This window comes from Arachis stenosperma, chromosome 7 (genome assembly GCF_014773155.1).
Source record: "Arachis stenosperma cultivar V10309 chromosome 7, arast.V10309.gnm1.PFL2, whole genome shotgun sequence".
Lineage (NCBI taxonomy): Eukaryota > Viridiplantae > Streptophyta > Magnoliopsida > Fabales > Fabaceae > Arachis > Arachis stenosperma.
The window spans coordinates 77,860,339-77,881,320 of NC_080383.1; the positions used below are offsets into that span (position 1 = coordinate 77,860,339).

A 20,982-nucleotide genomic window follows, 5' to 3' on the forward strand; every position below is an offset into this window, starting at 1 on the left:
CCTCCTATTTTTAGGTACAACAACCTGAGACAATAAACAAAAGAAAGACAGCAGCGTTGGCTTCATTTATATATACCCAACATTATATTAGAATGGTTGTTAAAGAATACCTTGTCATATATAATGTAATTTTAAAAAGTATTATAATTAGGCTCTCAGGCGTATATAGTGTAAAATCAATAATCTTAGGAATAATAATCCACGTCATGAGATTTCCAAATTGACCGATGAATGAAATAAAGCAAGCTATATGTTTTAACTTTTAAAACACCAGAACACTAGGTAAAGTACTTCTACATTTAATACTAGGACACTACCGTAGCCAGTTTCGTTTCCACACAAAGCTTCATTTCTTACAAATAATCTTCACCGTAAAAAATTTATTGGATACCATCAGCTTTTACCGATAGATTTATCAAAAAATATTTATCGATAATATATTTATTGTTGTTGAAATAAATCTGACGAGAATTATTTATTAGTAAAATTTTTTGTCTATCTCTAATTACCATAAAAAAAATTTTGTTAATAATTTTTATCGTTGGATTTTTTTAATAAATCCGATAATAATATATTATTAATTAATAATTAAATTAATAATTATTGGCAAATTTAACTAATAACAAATTTAACAGTAACTTCAATTTTAAATTTTCAAAAAAATTATTTAAAAATTCAATATATAATATTTAAATTAAATAATTTTTAAACTAATAAATCAGAAAATACGACACTAATTAACTCAGAAAATAATTAATTCGGATAATAATAAACTTATAAAAATTAACAACAATAAATAATAAGTCAACAACTAACTCAAAAAATAAACAAGTTAAGATTAACTCAAATAATTAACAATAATAAACTAATTAATTCAAAAAATAATTAACTCAAACAACATTAGAACAAATTAAAACAATGCAGTTAAAAATTTTATACTTACAGATTCATTCGGACGAGTAACACCAGGTCATATTGCTTCTTAGCTTCTCACTTAAACTGATATCAAACTGTATAATTATCTCAAAATTTAAAAAAAATTATAAAAATCAAATTAAAATTAGAATATTAAACACTGAATTTGAAACACAAAATCATTAAAACAGAATTTAAAATCAGAATCATAAACAAAATTTCAAACACAAAATCATCAAAAATTCAAAATAGAATTAAAAAAATCATAAATCAAAATAAAATTAAAAAAACTCTAAATAAAAATAGAATTAAAAAAACCTAAATTCAAAATAGAATTATTAAAACAAAATCATAAAAATAGAATTAAAATTAGAATAATAAACACATAATTTAAAACACAAAATCATCAAAATAGAATTCAAAATCAGAATCATAAAGAAAATTTTAAATACATAATCATTAAAATAGAATTAAAAAAACTCCTAAATCAAAATAGATTACAAAATTCTAAATCAAAACAGAATTAAAAAAATCCTAAATCGAATCTGTCTAGTGTGTTGTTGCTGTGCGTGGAGGACGATGGTGGCTGTTGCTGCGTGAAGGACGACGGTAGCTGCTGGTGCGTGGCGATGTGGTGGAAGACAGAGAGAGAAGCGCTTCGAAGATGGGGATGGAGATAAGAAGAAAGGGTCACGCTACCGCGGACGCGAGTCAGGGTGCTATGGGACGGTGTCGACGGCAGAGAAGAAGGAGGAGCTATATCGCTGTGAGAGACTGAGAGAGTGAGAGGGAATTCGGCGCTGGAAGAGTGGGAGTGGAGTGTTTCGGCATTGTGAAGAGTGAGACTGAAGAGTAGATCCTTTGGAGGCTGTTTGTGGCACCGGCGTTGGCAGAAGGGGTTGTCGCCGGAGGTGATTTGCGGGAGAGAGATGTATAGAGAGAGAGTGATCTTCCAAAATGAGGGGAGAGGGCGCGCGATTCAAATTTATGGTAAAATTACCGTCCGACGATAATGCATTGCACGTGATCAAAACACATCATTTCATTAATTGAGTTTTACTGACAGATAAATTTACCAATAATTCTGACAGTAATAATCGTGTCAATTAATATTTTTTTTCTCTAAATATTATCATTTAATTTACCGTTGAAAAATCGAATTCCACGACAACTTTTTAATCCAACAAATTTATTATGAAATTTATCAATACATTTAATATTAATGTCCGACACTAAATCTAATAGTATTCAATATTTTTCTAGTACTGTTTTAGCACTGAAAAATGAAATCAGGCCAATTAAACCTCTCATTCTATTTCTACCATTGAGTTATTTGTACATCAATAACAATAACAATGAAAAATAAAATTAGACCAATGAAATTAGAGTAATGCACTTAAAGTTCAAAGAACTGTTACATTGAGGTCAATAATCACTAATCACATTAATATTAGGAACAGTTCAAACTTAATATAAATACAATGCGTCATCCACCTCCATCACGTGTACGCTCTCTCCCATTCTTCTTATACTAATAAATAAATAAAATGAGTTCTTGGGATGCATAATGCGTCAAGTTAAAAACAAAACCAACAAGTTTAAGATTATCATTTACTCACCGGAAGACAATAAATGCTTTTCAAAGCAAAAATACTTACATCAAGAGTAAAATAACAAAGAAGCCTAAAACGCTTGATTCCTGAAAGATATGAGTACAAGAGCAGACATGTATATTAAGAGAATGCTTATTTCCTAAAACGCTAACACGAGTAATACATAACAAAGAAGCCTAAAAAAAGATGTTAGACAGAGACAACACAATATTGTTAGGTCAAGCAACTATAACAAGAGAACAACATTAACCACCAAAGATTAAAAGATAAAGCTAGATATTTGTATCTAGAAGTCCTACTAGAAGCTCTCTAACAAATGGCATAAATCTTAATAAGCCTTTCAATTAAGCAACTAACAAATAGCAGCCAATACATCATCTGTTCATAAAATCATTAAACCTTATCTTAAAGGGTCAGATTCAAGGATATCCTCCAATTATTTACTGCACCTACTCAAGCCAAATGTGAAACAAAAAAATAAAAAAGAGGAGGAGGATTAATTCCCAAGTTAATTTCAGTAAACCATAGTAAACATACCTCAAGAGTATTCTTAAAATAGTGCTTTTAAAATGTTTAAACGTTATACACATGAAGTGGCTTTTGAAAAATAAATATGAAAGAGAGTTTTAATACTGTCCTCCAGGTCACTCTTAAGTTATCTTTCTTAATTGAAAATTTATTTGGGTGACCATATTTCTATTCTGTGTTAGTGTTCTTTAATATATAGAAAAAAAATGTGATTGGTGTGATTATGTTTTTTACATATTATTATTTGAATTATTATATTGTCATTAGAAATTATCAACGAATATTGTGACGGTGCTAAGAATGAAAGTTCTCGTTTTAGATCTCCTTCTATGGGTAGTTTTTCTTTAGATAACAGAAATCATATTCATGTTGGTAATCTTACATGAGGTGTTGACCATTTAGCATTTGAAAACTTGTTTCGTGAACAAGAAAAAGTTTTGGAGGCCAAGGTAATCTATAACAAGAAAAGTGGAAGATCAAGAGGCTCTGGATTTGTGACTTACACAGCCCTGAAGATGTCAACAGTGCTATTGAGTCTTTAAATGGTGCGGCAAGTGTAACACTCTACCACACAGAGCTTTATGCTTAAACCGTAAAATAGAGGTGCTGTGGTATTACGACCTCTAAAATAAAATATATAATAACAATAATAATAATAATAATAATAATAATAATAATAAAAAGGAGATATATATTAGAAGCCTTGAAAAACGGTAAAACAAAATCGCAAAATAGAAAGCGCAACGCTCAGAAAATGAGATTACTTGCGTGTAAAGAAAACTAGAGATCATAGGTATAAATAAACAGAAAATGAGAATAGAGGGCCAAAAGTACAAATAACAAGCTCCTAACTCAACTTGCGAAGCTAAAGCTGGCCAGAGAATATATATATATATACATATATATTCAGAAGTCCAAACGTCTAGCGGGGTGCCTCTTGACCTGCATATGAAAAACAACAACATAGTATGGGGTGAGAACCGGAGGTTCTTAGCATGATAAAGGTCAAGGGCGCAGGTACATAGAAGAAAAGGGGGGCAATGGCCCCCCAACATTTTAGTTTTTATTTAAAAATAAAAAAATTAGTCTAGTCCCCCCCCCCCCCTTTCTTTATTTCTCAGCCTCCCTCTCTTTTTGTTCTATCTTTTCCAAACCCCCCTCCCTTTAATTCCTTAAAAAAAACCCAGCCCAATAGCCCATTCCTATCTCCTTTTTTTATTTCCCAACTCCTATCCCTTTTTTTAATTCTCAACGTACAATCATTCCCCAATTCCCATCCCCTTTTTTTATTTCCCAGCATACGAGTCTCACCCTCTTCCCCTTCCTGCCTTGGCTTTCCAAAATTTCAGGTAACAACTTTTTCTATTCTTCTTCTTTTTTATCTTTTTAATCTTCTTATCTTTTATAATTTTACCTCTTTGACTTTTATTTTTTTTTGTTTTTTGCAAATTAAAAAAAAGATAGTAGTTTAACAAGTGATTTTTCACTCCTCTTTCTCAAAAAAGGTTCTATTTTTATTCTTTTTTATATATTTAGTTATTTACTTAATTAGTTAATTTATTATTATTTGTTAATTAAGTTTATGTTATTATATGTTAATTTGTATATTTAATTTTTTTTATTAGTTAACTATTTAATTACAATTTTATATTATTTATACTAGGATGTTGGTATTATTGTTCTGAATTTTAATATTTTATTTTATATTGAAATATAATTTTTATATTTTATAAAGATTTAAACTGTAATTTACACTTTTCGCTAAATATATTTTTAATTATAGGAACTTATTTGGCCATTTGAATTATGAGTAAGTTCAAAACCATTGATACATTTTTTAAAAGAAAAGATCAAGAGAATGAAGATGCTTCTACTATTACTACTCAAATACTTGAGGGGTCATCAAATTTCATTACTTCAAGTTCTTCATTGAATAGCTCAAAGCGTCCACGACTTCTTCCAAATCAACTGGATGTTTTTCGTTTGGAAAGAGATCCTGGAATGCGACCAATGATTTGGAAGTTTCCTCCAAATAAAAGAGATGAAATCCGTCGGGCTTATATTAAAGTTGGGCCAAATCAACCAATTCTTGATAATTATCTATTTTCTGGTGATAAAAGTCATCGTCGCTTTCAAGTTTCATGGTTTAAATTGTTTCCATCTTGGTTAGAATATTCTATAGAAGATGATGCTATATATTGTTTTCCGTGCTTTCTTTTTGCTAAGGAAACTTCAATCAATACGGGTTCAAATGCTTTTATTGAGAATGGTTTCAGGAATTGGAAGAAAGTAAATAGTGGAAAAGAATGTGCTCTTTTGAATCACATTGGCAAAGGTCCTAACTCATTCCATCATAAGGCGCTGAAATCATGTGATGATTTGATGAAACAATCACAACATATTGACAGACTTCTTCATAAGCAAACATCAGAAGAGAATGAAAAGAATCGAATTCGACTAGGAGCATCTATAGATTGCATTAGATGGTTGACATTTCAAGGTTGTGCATATAGAGGACATGATGAAAGCCAAAGTTCAAGCAACAGAGGTAACTTTTTGGAAATGTTGAAATTTTTGGGATCTTACAATGAAAGAGTGAAAAAGAATGTTTTGGAAAATGCTCCAAAAAATGCTAAGTATACTTCAAATGATGTCCAAAAAGAAATTCTACATATTATTGCTACTAAGGTGAGAAATTCAATCAGAGAAGAGATTGGAGATGCCAAATTTTGTATTATTGTTGATGAAGCTAGAGATGAATCTAAAAAGAAGCAAATGGCCATTGTTTTGAGATTTGTTACTCTAGATGGTTTTGTTAAAGAGAGATTTTTTGATCTTGTGCATGTCACTGATACTTGTGCAACAACTTTAAAGAAAGAATTGATTTCTATCCTTTCTCATTATAATCTCCAAGTTGAAAATATTAGGGTTCAAGGGTATGATGGTGCTAGTAACATGCGGGGTGAGTGGAATGGTTTGCAAGCTTTGTTTCTTAAAGATTCTTCACAAGCATACTATGTGCATTGTTTTGCTCATAGGTTACAATTAGCATTGGTGGCAGCTTCAAGAGATGTACTTCAAATTCATGAATTTTTTACTCAATTAAACTCTATTGTCACTATTGTTAGTGCTTCTTCAAAAAGACATGATCAATTACAAGAAGCTCAAGCAATTGAAAATGCAAACTTGGTTGCTCAAAATGAATTAGAAACAGGCAAAGGTGCGAATCAAATAAGCACTTTACAAAGAGCTGGGGATACTCGATGGAGCTCTCACTTTAATTCTATTTGCAGTTTGGTAAAAATGTTTACTGCTACCAATATTGTTCTCAATAATATCATTGAAGACGGGACAACTTATGCACAAAGAAGTGAGGCTTATGGTGTTAGTAAAATATTATTGTCATTTGAATTTGTTTTCACTTTGCACTTGATGAAAGAGATTATGGGAATCACTAATGTTCTTTGCCAAGCACTGCAACAACAATCTCAAGATATTCTTAATGCAATGCATATTGTTTCTACATCAAAGTTACTTCTTCAACAATTAAGAGATGGTGGATGGTGCAATTTTCTTGCAAATGTTAAAGATTTTTGTGAAAAATATGAAATTGAAGTCCCTAATATGAGGGCACAATATGTTTTTGGAAGAGGTCGATCTCGTCAACCAAGTGTGACAGTTGAGCATCATTATCGAATAGATGTATTCTTGGCAACAATTGACTCTCAAATACAAGAGTTGAATAGTAGATTTAATGAGCAAACAATAGAGCTTTTGACTTTGAGTTGTGCTTTGGATCCTAAGGACAATTTCAAATCATTTAATATTGAAGAAATCAGCAAGTTAGAAGAGAAGTTTTATCCCCTTGACTTTCCTTCTAATGAGCTAAATATTTTGAAATCTTAGTTGCAACATTATCAGCATGATATACCAAATCATTTGAAAGGCATTGGTACACTTTCTGAATTGTGCAACAAGTTGCAAGAAACGGGAAAATCAAGAACTTATCACATGGTTGATAGATTAATACGTCTTGTTTTGACTCTACCAGTGTCTACAGCAACAACAGAAAGAGCTTTTTCAGCAATGAAAATTGTTAAGACAAGACTCCGAAGTAAAATGGCTGATGAATTTCTTGCAGACAACTTGGTCATCTATATAGAAAAAGAATTAGCAGCTATTTTCGACACAAATTCAATTATAGATGATTTTGAAAATAGAAAAAAACGTCGAATAGCTTTTTCATGATACAAATCTGTAAGTGGTAATTTTTATATATTATTGTCTTACTTTGATTGAGATTATATATATATATTTATTTTTTAATTTTATCAATAGAAATAGTAATATAAAATATAACACCGCCCCCCTAAATAGTTAGCCTAGCTCGGCCCCTGATAAAGGTGCCATGCACATAAGATATAAGGTCTTGGGAATGCCAGATGCAATGTTAGAACGCCGACACTCGAATTATAAAGCTTGAAGCAGTAAACAGAAACCATAGAAAGAGTAGTTATCTAGGGAAATCTAAACTCAGCTTAAACTCAATCTTAACATTAAACCTGTCTACCTTTCCTCCGTTCCTCCATCTCTGGTGAGTATGCAAAGACAGTCAAACAAACAATTGCAAGCACAGGTACGAGACAAGTAATGCAAGTAGCAAATATAGCAAATAACATAATATATTTAGTTAGGCATTTCCAAGTAACGCATAGCAAACAAACAAACAAAGTGCACATGATGTATGCCTATCCTATGACTGATGAGACTCATCTGTCGGTTATCAAGCCAATCCACAAGTCTGGTTTGCTAAACCATGGACTGTCCCCCGATGCGCATCCCCATGAGTCTATGCATAGCTTTTTCTCATATTTATAAATTGCTCAATAGGGGTCTACCTTCCCGAGAATTTAGAGTGCCCGGTTACATCTTACGTCGTAGGGTCAATAGAGTATCGAGTCTCGACTTGGAATACATGGTGGCAAGCCACGGTACTTTACCCAAGGAAACTCGTATCTCAGATAATTGAGTGCATAAGCCAAATAATATTCATAATCATCTATAAACATTTCATATTCATGTCATATATATAATAGCACCACACTTGCACTTCACCTATTCACCTTTCATTCATATCTCATTAATTTTCAACCTTACTTCAACTCCGAGTTACCTTTATTTTCTAGCTTCAACTTATTACTAGGCTACTAATAAGTTCTAGGTCCAAAGGAATGATAATTGAGGTTTAGAAGTTTGAGATTTAACTTTAAAACACCAGAACTTATTTTTACTGAAAACAAGGGCTCGCGTACGCATGGAACTGACTCTCCATTGCTCGTGTACGCATCCTCTTGCTCGCATACTCGAGATGCCCAACCCATAGGGATTGGTCACGTCGCGTGCAGGTGGTGGTGTACGCAACCCCTCAAATTCATTGTTCGCGTACATACGCACTTAGCTCGCGTACGCGAGATGCCCAATCCGTAAGGATTGGTTGCGTCGCGTGCAGGTGGTCGCGTACGCACGCACATTTGCTCGCGTATGCATGCACCACCCTGCGTACGCGAAACGTCCAACCTGAATGGAATGGCCGCGTCACGTGTGGTGGTCGTATACGCGAGTTATGCAGAATCCAGAAAAATGTTTAAGTTGCAGAATTTAAGTTTTTAATACCAAACTTTGACCCGCATAACTTTTTCGTTTTAAATCATTTTTTTTGTTCTTCGAACGGCGTAAACTTCACGAGCCCAATTTTTTTATGAAACAAGTTTGAAACCACTTAGGGGTTCAGAAGCCAAGTTATGACTCGGCAAAGTTCGACAAAAAATCAGTTTTATACAAAACCTCAAAACCTTATCTTTCTTAAAAACTCAACTTCAATCCAACTTACCATACCAGTAAATCATTAACACAACACATCTTCCTCAACATCACAACAACCACCATGTCTTACCATACATCAATTCAACAATTTCATGCATCAATCAATTAAATACATCAACAAAATCATAATTCACCTATCCTAGACATGTCCATTCATATCATTAAGTCAATACTCATCAATTCATCAATTTACATCCTAATATTATCATCAGTAGCAGTCACCGAGTCAAATACACAACTCATATCACAAATCATCACAAGGATACTAAGCATTAAACATTCATTTACGTTCAAACCTATCCTATGGTCGACTAGCCTAAGTTTTCACAAAACAGTATATATTAGATACGTGAAACCTAAACCATACCTTGACTTCTTTTCACGTATTTCCCGAGACAACCTACTAGTGCACCGAATACAGCCCCAAGATGTCCAAAATCACCAAGGCACAAGTACCCAACCTCCACCAAGTTCCAAAGCTCACAATTCAAGGTCCAACATATACATATATATACACCTAATTTCACATATATCACATATACATACCCAATACACAAATTCAAGGAATTGATTAGAGTTCTAGTATTCTCACCTTACCCAAGCATCGCATGAGAAAGAATGAATATTTTTCTCAAGCTAGTCGGATCCTAATACATCAAAGAGGCAAAAACTCAACACCACTTACATAATTTTTGAGAAATTGGGGGAAGGAGAGGCTAAGACTGATAGAGTAGCTTACTTATGAAATTGTTTCAATGGATTGGTAAAGCTCGACGCGGTAGTCATGTGGCCATAAACGGTGCGACAATCGGAGCTCGGAGTGAGAAGATATAGCAATTTGAGTGTTTGAATGAGGGTTTGAAAGTTTACATGTTCTTCCCCTTCATGCTGAGCTTCTCAGCGTGTTGCATGCCAAATGGGGAGGAGAGTGAGCTTCAACTCATTTAATTGATGGATTGGTTGGGCCCACAGACCCAGTTTGGGTCCCGGTTCAGTCCGTTCGGCTCAATTATAGGCCAAATTCTTTAAAATTAGTGTCAAAATTTTCGTTTTACTAAGCTCTATCATGATTTAATATAAAATTTACATTTCTAATTTTCTTTATTAAAATTTAATTTATTGACTAATTATTTACTAATTTAACAGAGTTTACATCCTACCCACCTAATTAAGAATTTTGCCCTCAAAATTCAGATTTAGTTACCTGAAAATAGGTGTGGGTAGTCCTTCTGCATATCTGATTCGAGCTTCCAAGTATGTTCTTCAATACCAGCCCGACTCCAAGCTACTTTCACTAAAAAAAACCTCCTTTCTGCGCAAACGTTTGATGCTGGTGTCATCGGTTCTAACTGGGATTACTGGAAGCGTCAAATCTTCCCTTACTTGGACTGATTCCGGCTCTAGAACATGGCTTGCATCAGGAGTATATTTACGAAGCTGCGACACGTGAAACCATCATGAATAGCTCGACGATCATATTGCCAAGGACGTCCTAACAGTAAGTGACACGCGTCCATCGGAATAACGTTACACCGCACTTTATCTTTGTATTTACTTCCCATAGAAAATTGGACTAAACTTCGCTTTGTGACCTTAACTTCATTCTCCTTTTTTAACCAATGCAACTTGTAAGGATGATGATGTAACTCGGTTGGAAGCTTCAATTTGTCTACCATATAATTTGAGACAACATTTTCACAACTTCCACTATCTATGATGATCTTGCAAACTTTCTTTTCAACAGTACATCTTGTATGGAAGATGTTGTGGCACCACCAACTCTCGTCTTCTATTACCCTTGCAGTATTCAAGCTTCGACAATCTACTAAAACTTCTCCACAATTTGCTGGAACTTCTTCAATAACATAGTCAACCTCACCTTCCTCCTCTTGCTCCTAAATTGGCTCTTCATTAACCTCTTTCTCGACAAGAGTGATAACCCTTCTGTTTGGACAATCAGTAGCAATATGCCCAAAACCTTGACATTTGAAGCATTTCTTACCTGATAATCCATACTCCTTGTTGCTTCTATAAGATTCTGTTTTCATTTCTTGTTGAACATCAAGGATGACTTCTTTATCCTTCGGTAATCGAGTGTTATTCTTTTGTATTCTTTGCTTTTCAATCTTTAATGATAGCCTAATGACATCATCCAAGGTCTAATATGGTTGCAGCTAAACGACATCAGAAATTTCTGTGTTTAGTCCTCCAAGATAACGAGTAATTGTTTGTTATTCAGGCTCTTGAATGTCACACTTCATAAGCAACTCTTCGAAGTCCATTGTATATTCTTCTACAGATAATGACTTTTGCCTCAAATTATGAAATTTGATGAAGGTATCTTGCCTGTAATGTTCAATAAGGAACTTGCGCTTGAGCTCATGATGCATTTTATCCCATGTCTTGATCTTTCTTCTTCCTTTTCTTTCTCGCGGACGCTTGAGATTCTCCCACCATACTGACGCATGCTTCTTCAACTTGATTGCTACAAGCTTCACACACTTATCATCTGGAATGTCTTTTAACCCGAACACTCTTTCCACTATGCAAAGCCAGTCGATGAAATCATCAGGTTGGAGTCTCCCTTCAAACTCAGGAATATCAATTTTGATTCCTAAGTCTTTAGCTTTCGTGTTGTTTGTCGTGCTCTTCGTATGGACAAATCTTCAGACGAAGAAGAATAATGAAATGGATTTTCATTATCATCTTCGCTAGAAGAACTGACATCATTCTGCTTGCCACGAATATTTTTAGCAGCTTCATATTTTGCAAGTTGCTCTTGCAACTCCTTAACTTGACAGCGCAACTCCTCCATTTTAATCTCTTGAGTAGTTTTACGCTTTGGAGCCATCTCTTATTACTATGCAATGAGGTTGATGCTTGGGTATCGATGTTATGATGATGATGCACAATGATGATGAGAATGCACCAATGATGATAATGATGAGAATGAACGAAGATAACCACCAAGAGAAAAGTCACCAAAAGAAGAGAAAAGAACGATATTACCCAAAACTTCGCAGCAGACAATCCGTACTAACAACAACTCGTACCAACAACGAGAGAACCGCACTAAAGACCACACCCACGAACCAAAAACATTTTACTGGAGCAAGTCAAGGACCAACCTTGCTCTGATACCAAATTATGGTGAAAATAGTCAAGAATCCTCCTTGGTTGGCTAAGCCAAAGATACACCTCTTACTCTCAAAGAGCCTAGAGAAAAATAAACACACAACTTATTTAAACATATAACTCAATCAATTCAATCAATTCAACACATAAACAAAAAGGGTACATATACATATTTATACTAGTAGGGATATAGAATCTTCATAATTCAGACTATGTAAGACTAATTCATAATACAATATAATAATATATATTAAATTAGATTATTTTAGCTAATAACACAAATATAAAGATACATGCTCCTACATTACCGATGAAAAGGTTTATGATATATGATAGATGTTCCAAATCACGGTTGATTTCAACGATCGAAGAATATGGTTCCCTTCAATAATTTAGAGGTTGGTGAACATTAAAAGGTTATGGATCGGACGTGCAAAGGAATAATGTGGAATTTGTTATGCTTACGCAACTTAAAAGAAAGTTTAAAGTTTAAACTATTGCGTACAGGTGCATCCACGCTATCTCGTCTAAATTGTCTATTGCTTTCCTAGGTTCCTTGAATTGTAGCTCATCCCAAGCGCGCCAAGCCAGGCTCGGAGGATTTATTCCTTTATTTATTTCAATTATTTATTTTTAAATAATCTTTGAGATACATTCGTTTATTTCAATTATTTTAAAAAGAAATGAAATATTGCATCAAATCATGCAAAGTAATAATAAGCTAAGAAAAGTAGAAAACTGAAGCTTCGATTTTAGAAAGATAAGATTTAAAGAGATCATCATATATATATTATTTGTTCAAGAAAAAGTATCATGCATGCATGTTTTGATTTTTAGAAAGATGATATTACGTTGCTTAACTTTTATTTTTTTACCTTCCCTGTTTTTATTATAATTTAGAAAAGGTTATTCCCTTTTGTTATATATATATGTATGTCACAATAATTATAAAAGTTATAGTATTTTAAAAAGTATTGTTAAAATTTAAGTAATATTTTTTATTATTATATAATATTTTTTAAAAAACATTACATAAAAAATATTATTAAAATATAAAAAATATAAATTTAATTTTAATAATATTTATATAATTACGTAGCTATTATAACATAGCCATATTAAAATTTTTTGTAGAGATCAGAGAGTATTTATATATTATTCTGAAAAGTAAAAAGTAAATAAATAGCTGAGTATTGTGTACTAGTTAGTTAAAAAAACAAATTAAAGTAGCAATTGATATGTAAATCACTTAACTTACAATATAATATTGTCCATAATGATAAACAAATCAAGGAAAGAAGAGGAAAGAAGTGAGTAGGTATTTATTTCAAGTAGGGAAGATGCTCAAAATTATCTTCATATGAAAATTCAGTCTCAAATATTGAGATATGTTATCTGTAGCGGGCTTAATCCAAAAAAAAATATCCAATTATTTTTACAAATATTTAGCAGTCGAGGTTTTTTTTTTCATCTTAATTCAACTAAATCACTATTTAAATGAGGTTTAATTATTTTATTAATTCTTATACTTTTATTAATTTTTTAATTAAATTTTTATATTTTTTAATTAAATTTTTAAATTATTTATCTTTTTTAATTAAATTCTTAACGTGACAAAAATATTAATCGAATATTCTATCACAAATTAAATATATCTTTTTTTTAATTTTTATTTGTCTCTCGCGTTTTTATTTTTATAAAGATAAAATTAATTCTCTCCTTCTTTCTCTTCACGCTTAGACAAAAACACTTTTTGACGTCTTCTTTCGTCTCTTCATTGTACAGTTTATTCATATATATATTTCACCAAATTAACCCAATAACCAAAAAATAAAGAGTAAATATTCTATCCGATCCGTGATTTTTTTTTTGGTGAGACATAGCGTACTTTAATCATTTTTAAACCTCAACCAAAGCTCATCTATTAAGGAAAATGGACAAATCGACTCCTACTACCGGATAATAAACGGTTGCCTGCTAACATGTCAGGTAACACTGCCAAGTGTCACCTCCAAAAGGTTGCACGGACTAAAAACTTTCTCTGTATCTCTTCTTCTCATTCCTTCTTCCTTTCTTTATCAATGGCAAATTCCACTGCCACTCCTTACACAACTACTAAACCTCATTCCCCATTCACCTTAAAAATCTACTATCCAAAACCCTTCCAACCCCTTACACAACCTCCTCTTTACATTTTCTTCTTCTTCAATATACTTTCTTTCATCACACACAGAAACGATCTCAACCTATAATTTTTTTTCTTTTTTTCTTCTCATGTGAGGTGCTTCACCGCTGCCTGATGCCATCGCTCTCTGTCATATTTGCCACCATTTCTTTCTCTCTCCATCGCCGATAGCTCTCTGCTCTCTACCACCTACAGAGCTCTGCTGCCACCTGAAGCTTTTCGCATTCTGCCGTCTGCATCCTCTTGTCCGCCACCACTTTCTCCATAATATTTTCTCCCGCCAACAAAATCCTAACACTATCAAGGTCAAGTGCGTCATCATCCTAATTGATTTAATCTTTCACAAATTTTTTTATTTTTTATTTTTTTAGTTTCATTCAATTGGTTGATACTATTTGAGGCTATGGTTTGGCTTACAAAGTCAAGGGCTTGTGAAGGAAAGAGTGGGAGAGCAACGTGAAACAGTGATTGTGTAATGGATTGGAAGAGTTTTGGATAGTAAAGGTTAAAAAGGTTTTGGATAGTGAATCCTTGAGATGAATGGGAAATGAGGTTTAGTGGTTATTATGTAAGGGATGACAGTGAAATTCGCCATTGATGAAGGAAGGAAAGAGGAAGAAGAATAATAAATAAAGACAGAGTTTTTAGTCCCTGCAACCTTTTAGATGTGACACTTGGCACTATTACCTGACATGTCAGCGGACAACCGATTGTCATCCGGTAACAAAAATCTATTTATCTATTTTTTTTTAATGGGTGGGAATTTGGTTGAGATTTAAGATAGATTAAGATACGTTATGTCTCACAAAGAAAAAGTCAGGAGTCAAATAGAGTATTTACTTAAAAACAAATAACTAAAAATCCAATGTTACAACTCTCATATGTTTAATGCAATCGAACTCAGCTCATGGACATTTTATAAAAGAGGTAAAGCTCATCTTTTTAATTTATTTTTGCAAGTGTTACCATCAGAGAATGAATTGAAGCAGTGAGATTGCAGTTGAAAAGACATAGCCAAACCCCACCAATTCACCATTAGATGGAGTCACCAATGTCACACACTCAACTAAATTGTCTATCCCAAAACTTTTATCATCACCACCATCAGCAGCAAGAACATGATGAGATTTTCAGAAGACAGACAATAACAACACTGTAGGAGAGAGCAATGTGAAACTTGTGAGTGTCAGGAAAGAGAGGCTAATTCTCTACCACGTGGCTTGGAAACTTATGAAAAAAGTGGTGGCACGTGTCGTAGAAATCATGGAGGTGGAGAGGATCGACGTGGTAGGGATCGGTGTAAATGTAAATTAAGAAGATGAGTGATCAAAGAGAAGATTTTTGTTGGTGGTTGATTTTGTTGTTGATGTAATTTTGAGCCATGTGAATTTTATGGTGAAATTTTTGGAGGTGGAACACTCAATAGTCATTAACTTGAATCAATGAGTGTTCATAAAGCATGAGAAGTGAACAAATGAGGAAAAAATGAGAGAGAAGCAAGGAAAGTTAGAATCAGATTGAGTATGGGAGATTTGTAAAGAGTAAACAATAGGTATAATAGTTAATTTATTCTTCTTTATATTTGCTGTAAAAAAGAATTTAATTGAAAAAAAAATGATTTAAGAACCAATTTAAAAAAAATCAACTAAAAATTTAGTAAAATTATAAAAAAATATAATAATTAAACCTTTAATCAACTACGTATATAACACAAGTGAATATTTAAGTTTGTATTTCTAGGCATTTTCACTTAATATTTCACCTTTTAAAAATAAAATAAAATTTAATTTTAATATATTGTTAATATAAAATAATTTTATATAATATATTTAATTATTTAATATTATTTTAATAAAAAATAATAAATATGATTGAATACCGTATAAAACGTGTTTATATTGGCATCAAAATTAAATTCCATAAAAAAATTTAAACATAAAAAACGATTAATCATTGATGTGATAGGGAATAATAAGACAACAAAATATTCGTTGTTCACGGAAGCGGCGAAACAAAACGTGTTGGCAAATGCCAAATTCCAAAACTGAAACTTTCTTTTTAATATTTATTTCTAATTAAAAAAAACCGCCAATTTTATATCTTCGTTTATTAACGGTTTTCTGCCATTGCAGCTTCCATTCTCCTCAATCTATGTAAGTGAACCATCAGCTCCTCTTTGTAAAGCTTCTTCTATGTTTGTAATATTGCGCCTTTAGTTTATTTTATTTACTATATGTCTTCCTTTATTTATTATGATTTGGTGGCATGTTTTCCCTTTCATGATTCATGAACAAAGAGAACTTTGAATGTTAAACTTGTCTCGGTTGTGCATAATTTGAAACTACTTACTTCTAATTGAGAAATTAACTACTCTCTTATGTAGTTATGTGTTTAAATTTCTAGTTGGATTCTCTAATTTCAAGTGTATATTTGTAATCCATGCTGTTCTGCGCTTTCTGTTTAATGCAAACTGAAAATAACTGTTCTAGTTTCTTGAATTTGCAGCACAGAAAACCTAATCTTCATGAATTTGGGAAATTTTGCTGCATCTGCTGTTTCCTGTGAACCGGGAAGCAACAACAATTTCTTTTTCTGGATTTTGGTTTGCTTGCTACCAAGTTCTCTAGGAGCTCCTAAATTATATGTTCATTATTTTTCCAATTTTTAACTTCAGCTGTTGGAATCTCATCTTGTTCTTGCATTTGTGATCTTCAATTGTTGATAAGCCATGGTTTTCGCTCGACACAAGCCATTCGTGAACCATTTGGAATTGAAACTACCAAATGGACCACCTGATCTATTTACTTGTGAATCTGATTATGTGGATTCATTTTCTGATGTGTTTGGTCCTGCTCCCATTGAAGCTTCAATTGGGAATTTGGTAGTTGCAACAAGTTCAAGTGGAAAGGTTTGCAATGATTATCCTTCTGTCATTCATATCCGCTCACATTCATTACATTCAAGTGGAGCATATATTGATCCATCCTCAGTGCGTAGCAAACTCACTTTACACGAGACAGGTGATGAGTTGGAACTTCTTGCAGAGAAGGAGTATAGAGAAGCAAAGGAAGAACTTGAAGAGTATTCAGTTAATGATGATGCTGTAAAGGAAAATAATTTAGAATCTAATGATTGTTGCATGAATTATCAGAGTATTGGAGTTGAGGATTTTGAAGTTTTGAAGGTCGTTGGTCAAGGTGCTTTTGGTAAGGTGTACCAAGTAAGGAGGACTGGTACTTCGGAAATATATGCGATGAAGGTGATGCGCAAGGATAAGATTGTACAAAAAAATCATGCAGAATATATAAAATCTGAAAGAGATATATTGACAAAGGTGGTACACCCTTTTATTGTGCGGCTCAGATACGCATTCCAAGTAATTCTTTTGCCTAAATAAAGTTAATTGCCATATCTTGTGTTTCATATTATTTGGGTCTTAACACTTTCCATTATATGTGAAAGCTACGTAAATTGTACAATACTTTCATATTTACATAATTACAAGCTTACAACCTATTTGGGATTTGCAGACAAAATATAGGCTATACTTGGTGCTTGATTTTGTCAATGGTGGTCATGTTTTCTTTCATCTCTATTGCCAAGGCCTATTCAGGTGCGTGGCAAGCTATATTTTGTGACTACACTATGAAATGCTAATATATCTTACACAAGATGCAACTTCTTTCAGGGAGGATTTGGCACGCTTCTATGCTGGAGAGATTGTTTGTGCTGTTTCTCATCTTCATGCAAATGGTATAATGCACAGGGATCTTAAACCTGAAAATATTCTTCTCGATGCAGATGGTCATGTAAGATCCCCATGACCATATCTGTCTGTAATTTTGCAGTAGGATTTTCACACTTCTTTGTTTCATAAGGGATTTAAGAATTGTATTTGATTCATGTCTTGCTGTATTATGACTTTGGTCCTGTGCTTTTTACCAGCTAGTGTTAACGGATTTTGGCCTGGCTAAGGAATTCACGGAGCTCGCAAGGTCAAATTCTATGTGCGGAACTTTAGAGTACATAGCTCCTGAAATCTTTATAGGGAAGGGTCATGATAAGGCAGCAGATTGGTGGAGTGTGGGGATTTTGCTATTTGAAATGCTTACAGGGAAAGTTAGTATCCTTGGTGTGTTTGCATCATCTATTAGTAAGAAATAGGGGTTACCTAATTATTTTTATTTTCCATATCAATTGGTCATGTTCCTTTCAGAATACGCTGCTTAAGATAGAGCTTGAATTTCTTTGAACTTGATTTACTAACTTGATGATTATGTTAGAGGAAGTTCACTATTTTCAATCTTGGCTAAAAGAATTACTTTGAATTGATGACTTGGGAAATTAGAAGTTTTCATGCTAAGCCTGGATTTTTATTTGTTTCTGCATCAAGTAATAGAAATTAATATGAAATTTTATGTGAACAAGGAAAACTGGTTGATGATATCTACATCCAACTGAGTTCATCTAAGATTATGGCGGATGATTTCTATTTGCTAGATAATGGTCTACAGTAACAATCAGCCTTATAACTTAAGAAGTCTATCTCAAATAATGTTTTATTGATATGAATAATAGCATATCCTGATTTTAAGCAATCATTATCAGTTGATATGACTAATGAGTAATATCAATTTATTGGGCCTTATTTCTTTGGTTAGATTATGTAGTGCTTTGTGAAAATAGTATGCAAAATCTCAGCCAAAACTAAAGGATGTCCTCTACTAGCAATTTTCTTAACTATTCATTGTAATTTCTTGGTCTGCAAAGATTTGCCTCTATAATTTGGTGGGATTCAGTTCTAAATAGGTCCAAATCTTGAATCACCTTGATTTATTTAATTGTTTATTGCCTATACACTTATTTGTTGATCTTTTCATAAGTTGCTGTAACTTGCATTATAGATTCCCTCAACTAAATCTTATTGTTTAATTGCAGCCTCCTTTTACGGGTGGAAATAGACAGAAGATTCAGCAGAAGATAATAAAAGACAAACTGAAGCTCCCGGCTTTCTTGTCAAGCGAAGCACATTCACTGCTAAAAGGGGTACAAAATTTTCACCCTCACTCTCTTATAGTTAGCTGTCTAGGCACATGCTTTGCTTATTGTACTCATGCAAAAATCTTGTTTTTTCCTAATGGTCTGAAAAATCCACTGCTTTTATGCTACTGAAACATTCCCTTAAAGAACCAAATCTTTTAAAGAGAAGTACCAATATTACCATGAAAGATCATGTCACCAACAAAATTACCACCTTTCCTTAGTAGATTGTGAAACAAACCAAGCCTTTTGTGTATACTAGGTGAATTTTCATCCTTCACTTGGTCATTTTGTCAGCAACATGATCTTTCTTAGATAATTTTGGTATTTCACTCTTTTGTTGTATTTCTTGTCTCTGCAACTGTCATATATTGGACAGCAGCAGTTTAATGAAGTTTCCCTCTACAGCTTTTGCAGAAAGATGCCAGGAAGCGCCTCGGCAGCGGGGCAAGAGGCAGCGAGGAGATAAAAAGCCACAAATGGTTTAAATCAGTCAACTGGAAGAAGCTGGAAGCTCGAGAAATAAGACCGAGTTTTGTACCCGAAGTTTCCGGAAAGCACTGTGTTGCGAACTTCGAGGAGCGGTGGACTAACATGCCATTGCTGGATTCTCCAGCTGCTAGTCCCAAAAAGGATGACAATACCTTCAAGAAGTTCTCCTTTATTGGTACTCCCAGTCTGTGCCTTGTGGGAGATGCTTGAATTCTACAAAAGGTTCAGTTAGAGAATCCAACTCTTGTAATTCATATGATGGCTGAGAAAATTGTAACAGTTCCATACGTCCTCTTTGTGTATGCTTTTTGGTAATTATACAAGCAAGTAGTACATTGTTATGTTTAATGTGTTCTTCTGCAGTTCTGCTGTGCTTTAGTTGAATTTTGATATAATTATGAAATTTTAAAAACACTTAAAAAAAATTAACTAAAATTAAAACCACACTTCTTTACTATTCTCTTTTTTTTTTTGGTGACTTTTACAATTCTAAACATATGCCAATATTTTTAAATTTGAAAAAAAGAAAATAAAAAGTGCTGTCAAATAGTAAGAAGATATAACCATAATTTTAATTAGGTAGAGTCTATTATGCCTATGATTACGGTGATTATACAAGTGTTGTTAAAATTAAAAATTTTTTTTATATTTTGGTAACTTTTTTTTAATTTTCAAATTAAAAATGTTGTTAAATAGTAAAAAAATATTACTTTAACTTTAGCAATACTTTTTAAGGAATCATAATCTGTATAACATAAGTACAGTGGTATGCACCTTTTAGTTATTCTTTTTAAGTGATGTCAAATTTTTATAACCGTTATATCAACCGAAATAATAGCCATCATAGAAGCCACATTTCTTTTATTGCAAGTAAAAAAAAATGTTTTTCACTCTGAAGCGTATCATTTTTCACAGAAGTATCAATGACATGATTTTGTATCGAATAAACCAAATCAATATTATCTCTTGGTTGCTGTCTTGACTTGCCTTTGTGTGCTGTGTGCTTTTTGATGAATAGTATCACATGGGATGGGCCTTATCTTCTCTAGAGAATGTGCAAAAAAGAGAAAGAAATGACTTAAATAAATACACATATATACATATAAATATATAATGAAGAACTGAAGAAGCACTTATGGTGGAAAATTTACAAACTAAGCGTTAAAGTGAACATCTGAATATATACATAAA

The 20,982-nt window shown here is 32.9% G+C and overlaps 2 protein-coding genes across 3 annotated transcripts; both read left to right on the plus strand.

The window, feature by feature from the left end:
- Positions 1 to 4,862: 4,862 nt before the first annotated feature.
- LOC130939972 (uncharacterized) lies at positions 4,863 to 6,962 on the plus strand. Its single transcript, XM_057868032.1, has one exon. The coding sequence runs from the start codon at positions 4,863 to 4,865 to the stop codon at positions 6,960 to 6,962; it is 2,100 nt and encodes a 699-aa protein (XP_057724015.1).
- Positions 6,963 to 16,313: 9,351 nt separating this feature from the next.
- Positions 16,314 to 20,139, plus strand: LOC130942101 (serine/threonine-protein kinase AtPK2/AtPK19-like). 2 transcript variants are annotated; one of them, XM_057870790.1, is made up of 7 exons: positions 16,314 to 16,412; positions 16,765 to 17,635; positions 17,790 to 17,872; positions 17,948 to 18,068; positions 18,205 to 18,378; positions 19,198 to 19,305; positions 19,708 to 20,139. In XM_057870790.1, the coding sequence occupies exons 2-7, from the start codon at positions 16,988 to 16,990 to the stop codon at positions 19,999 to 20,001; spliced, it is 1,428 nt and encodes a 475-aa protein (XP_057726773.1). In that variant the 5' UTR covers positions 16,314 to 16,412; positions 16,765 to 16,987; the 3' UTR covers positions 20,002 to 20,139. The 2 variants fall into 2 exon arrangements, with proteins under 2 accessions (XP_057726773.1, XP_057726774.1); XM_057870791.1 differs by lacking the exon at positions 16,314 to 16,412 and adding an exon at positions 16,416 to 16,437.
- The last annotated feature ends 843 nt before the right edge of the window (positions 20,140 to 20,982 follow it).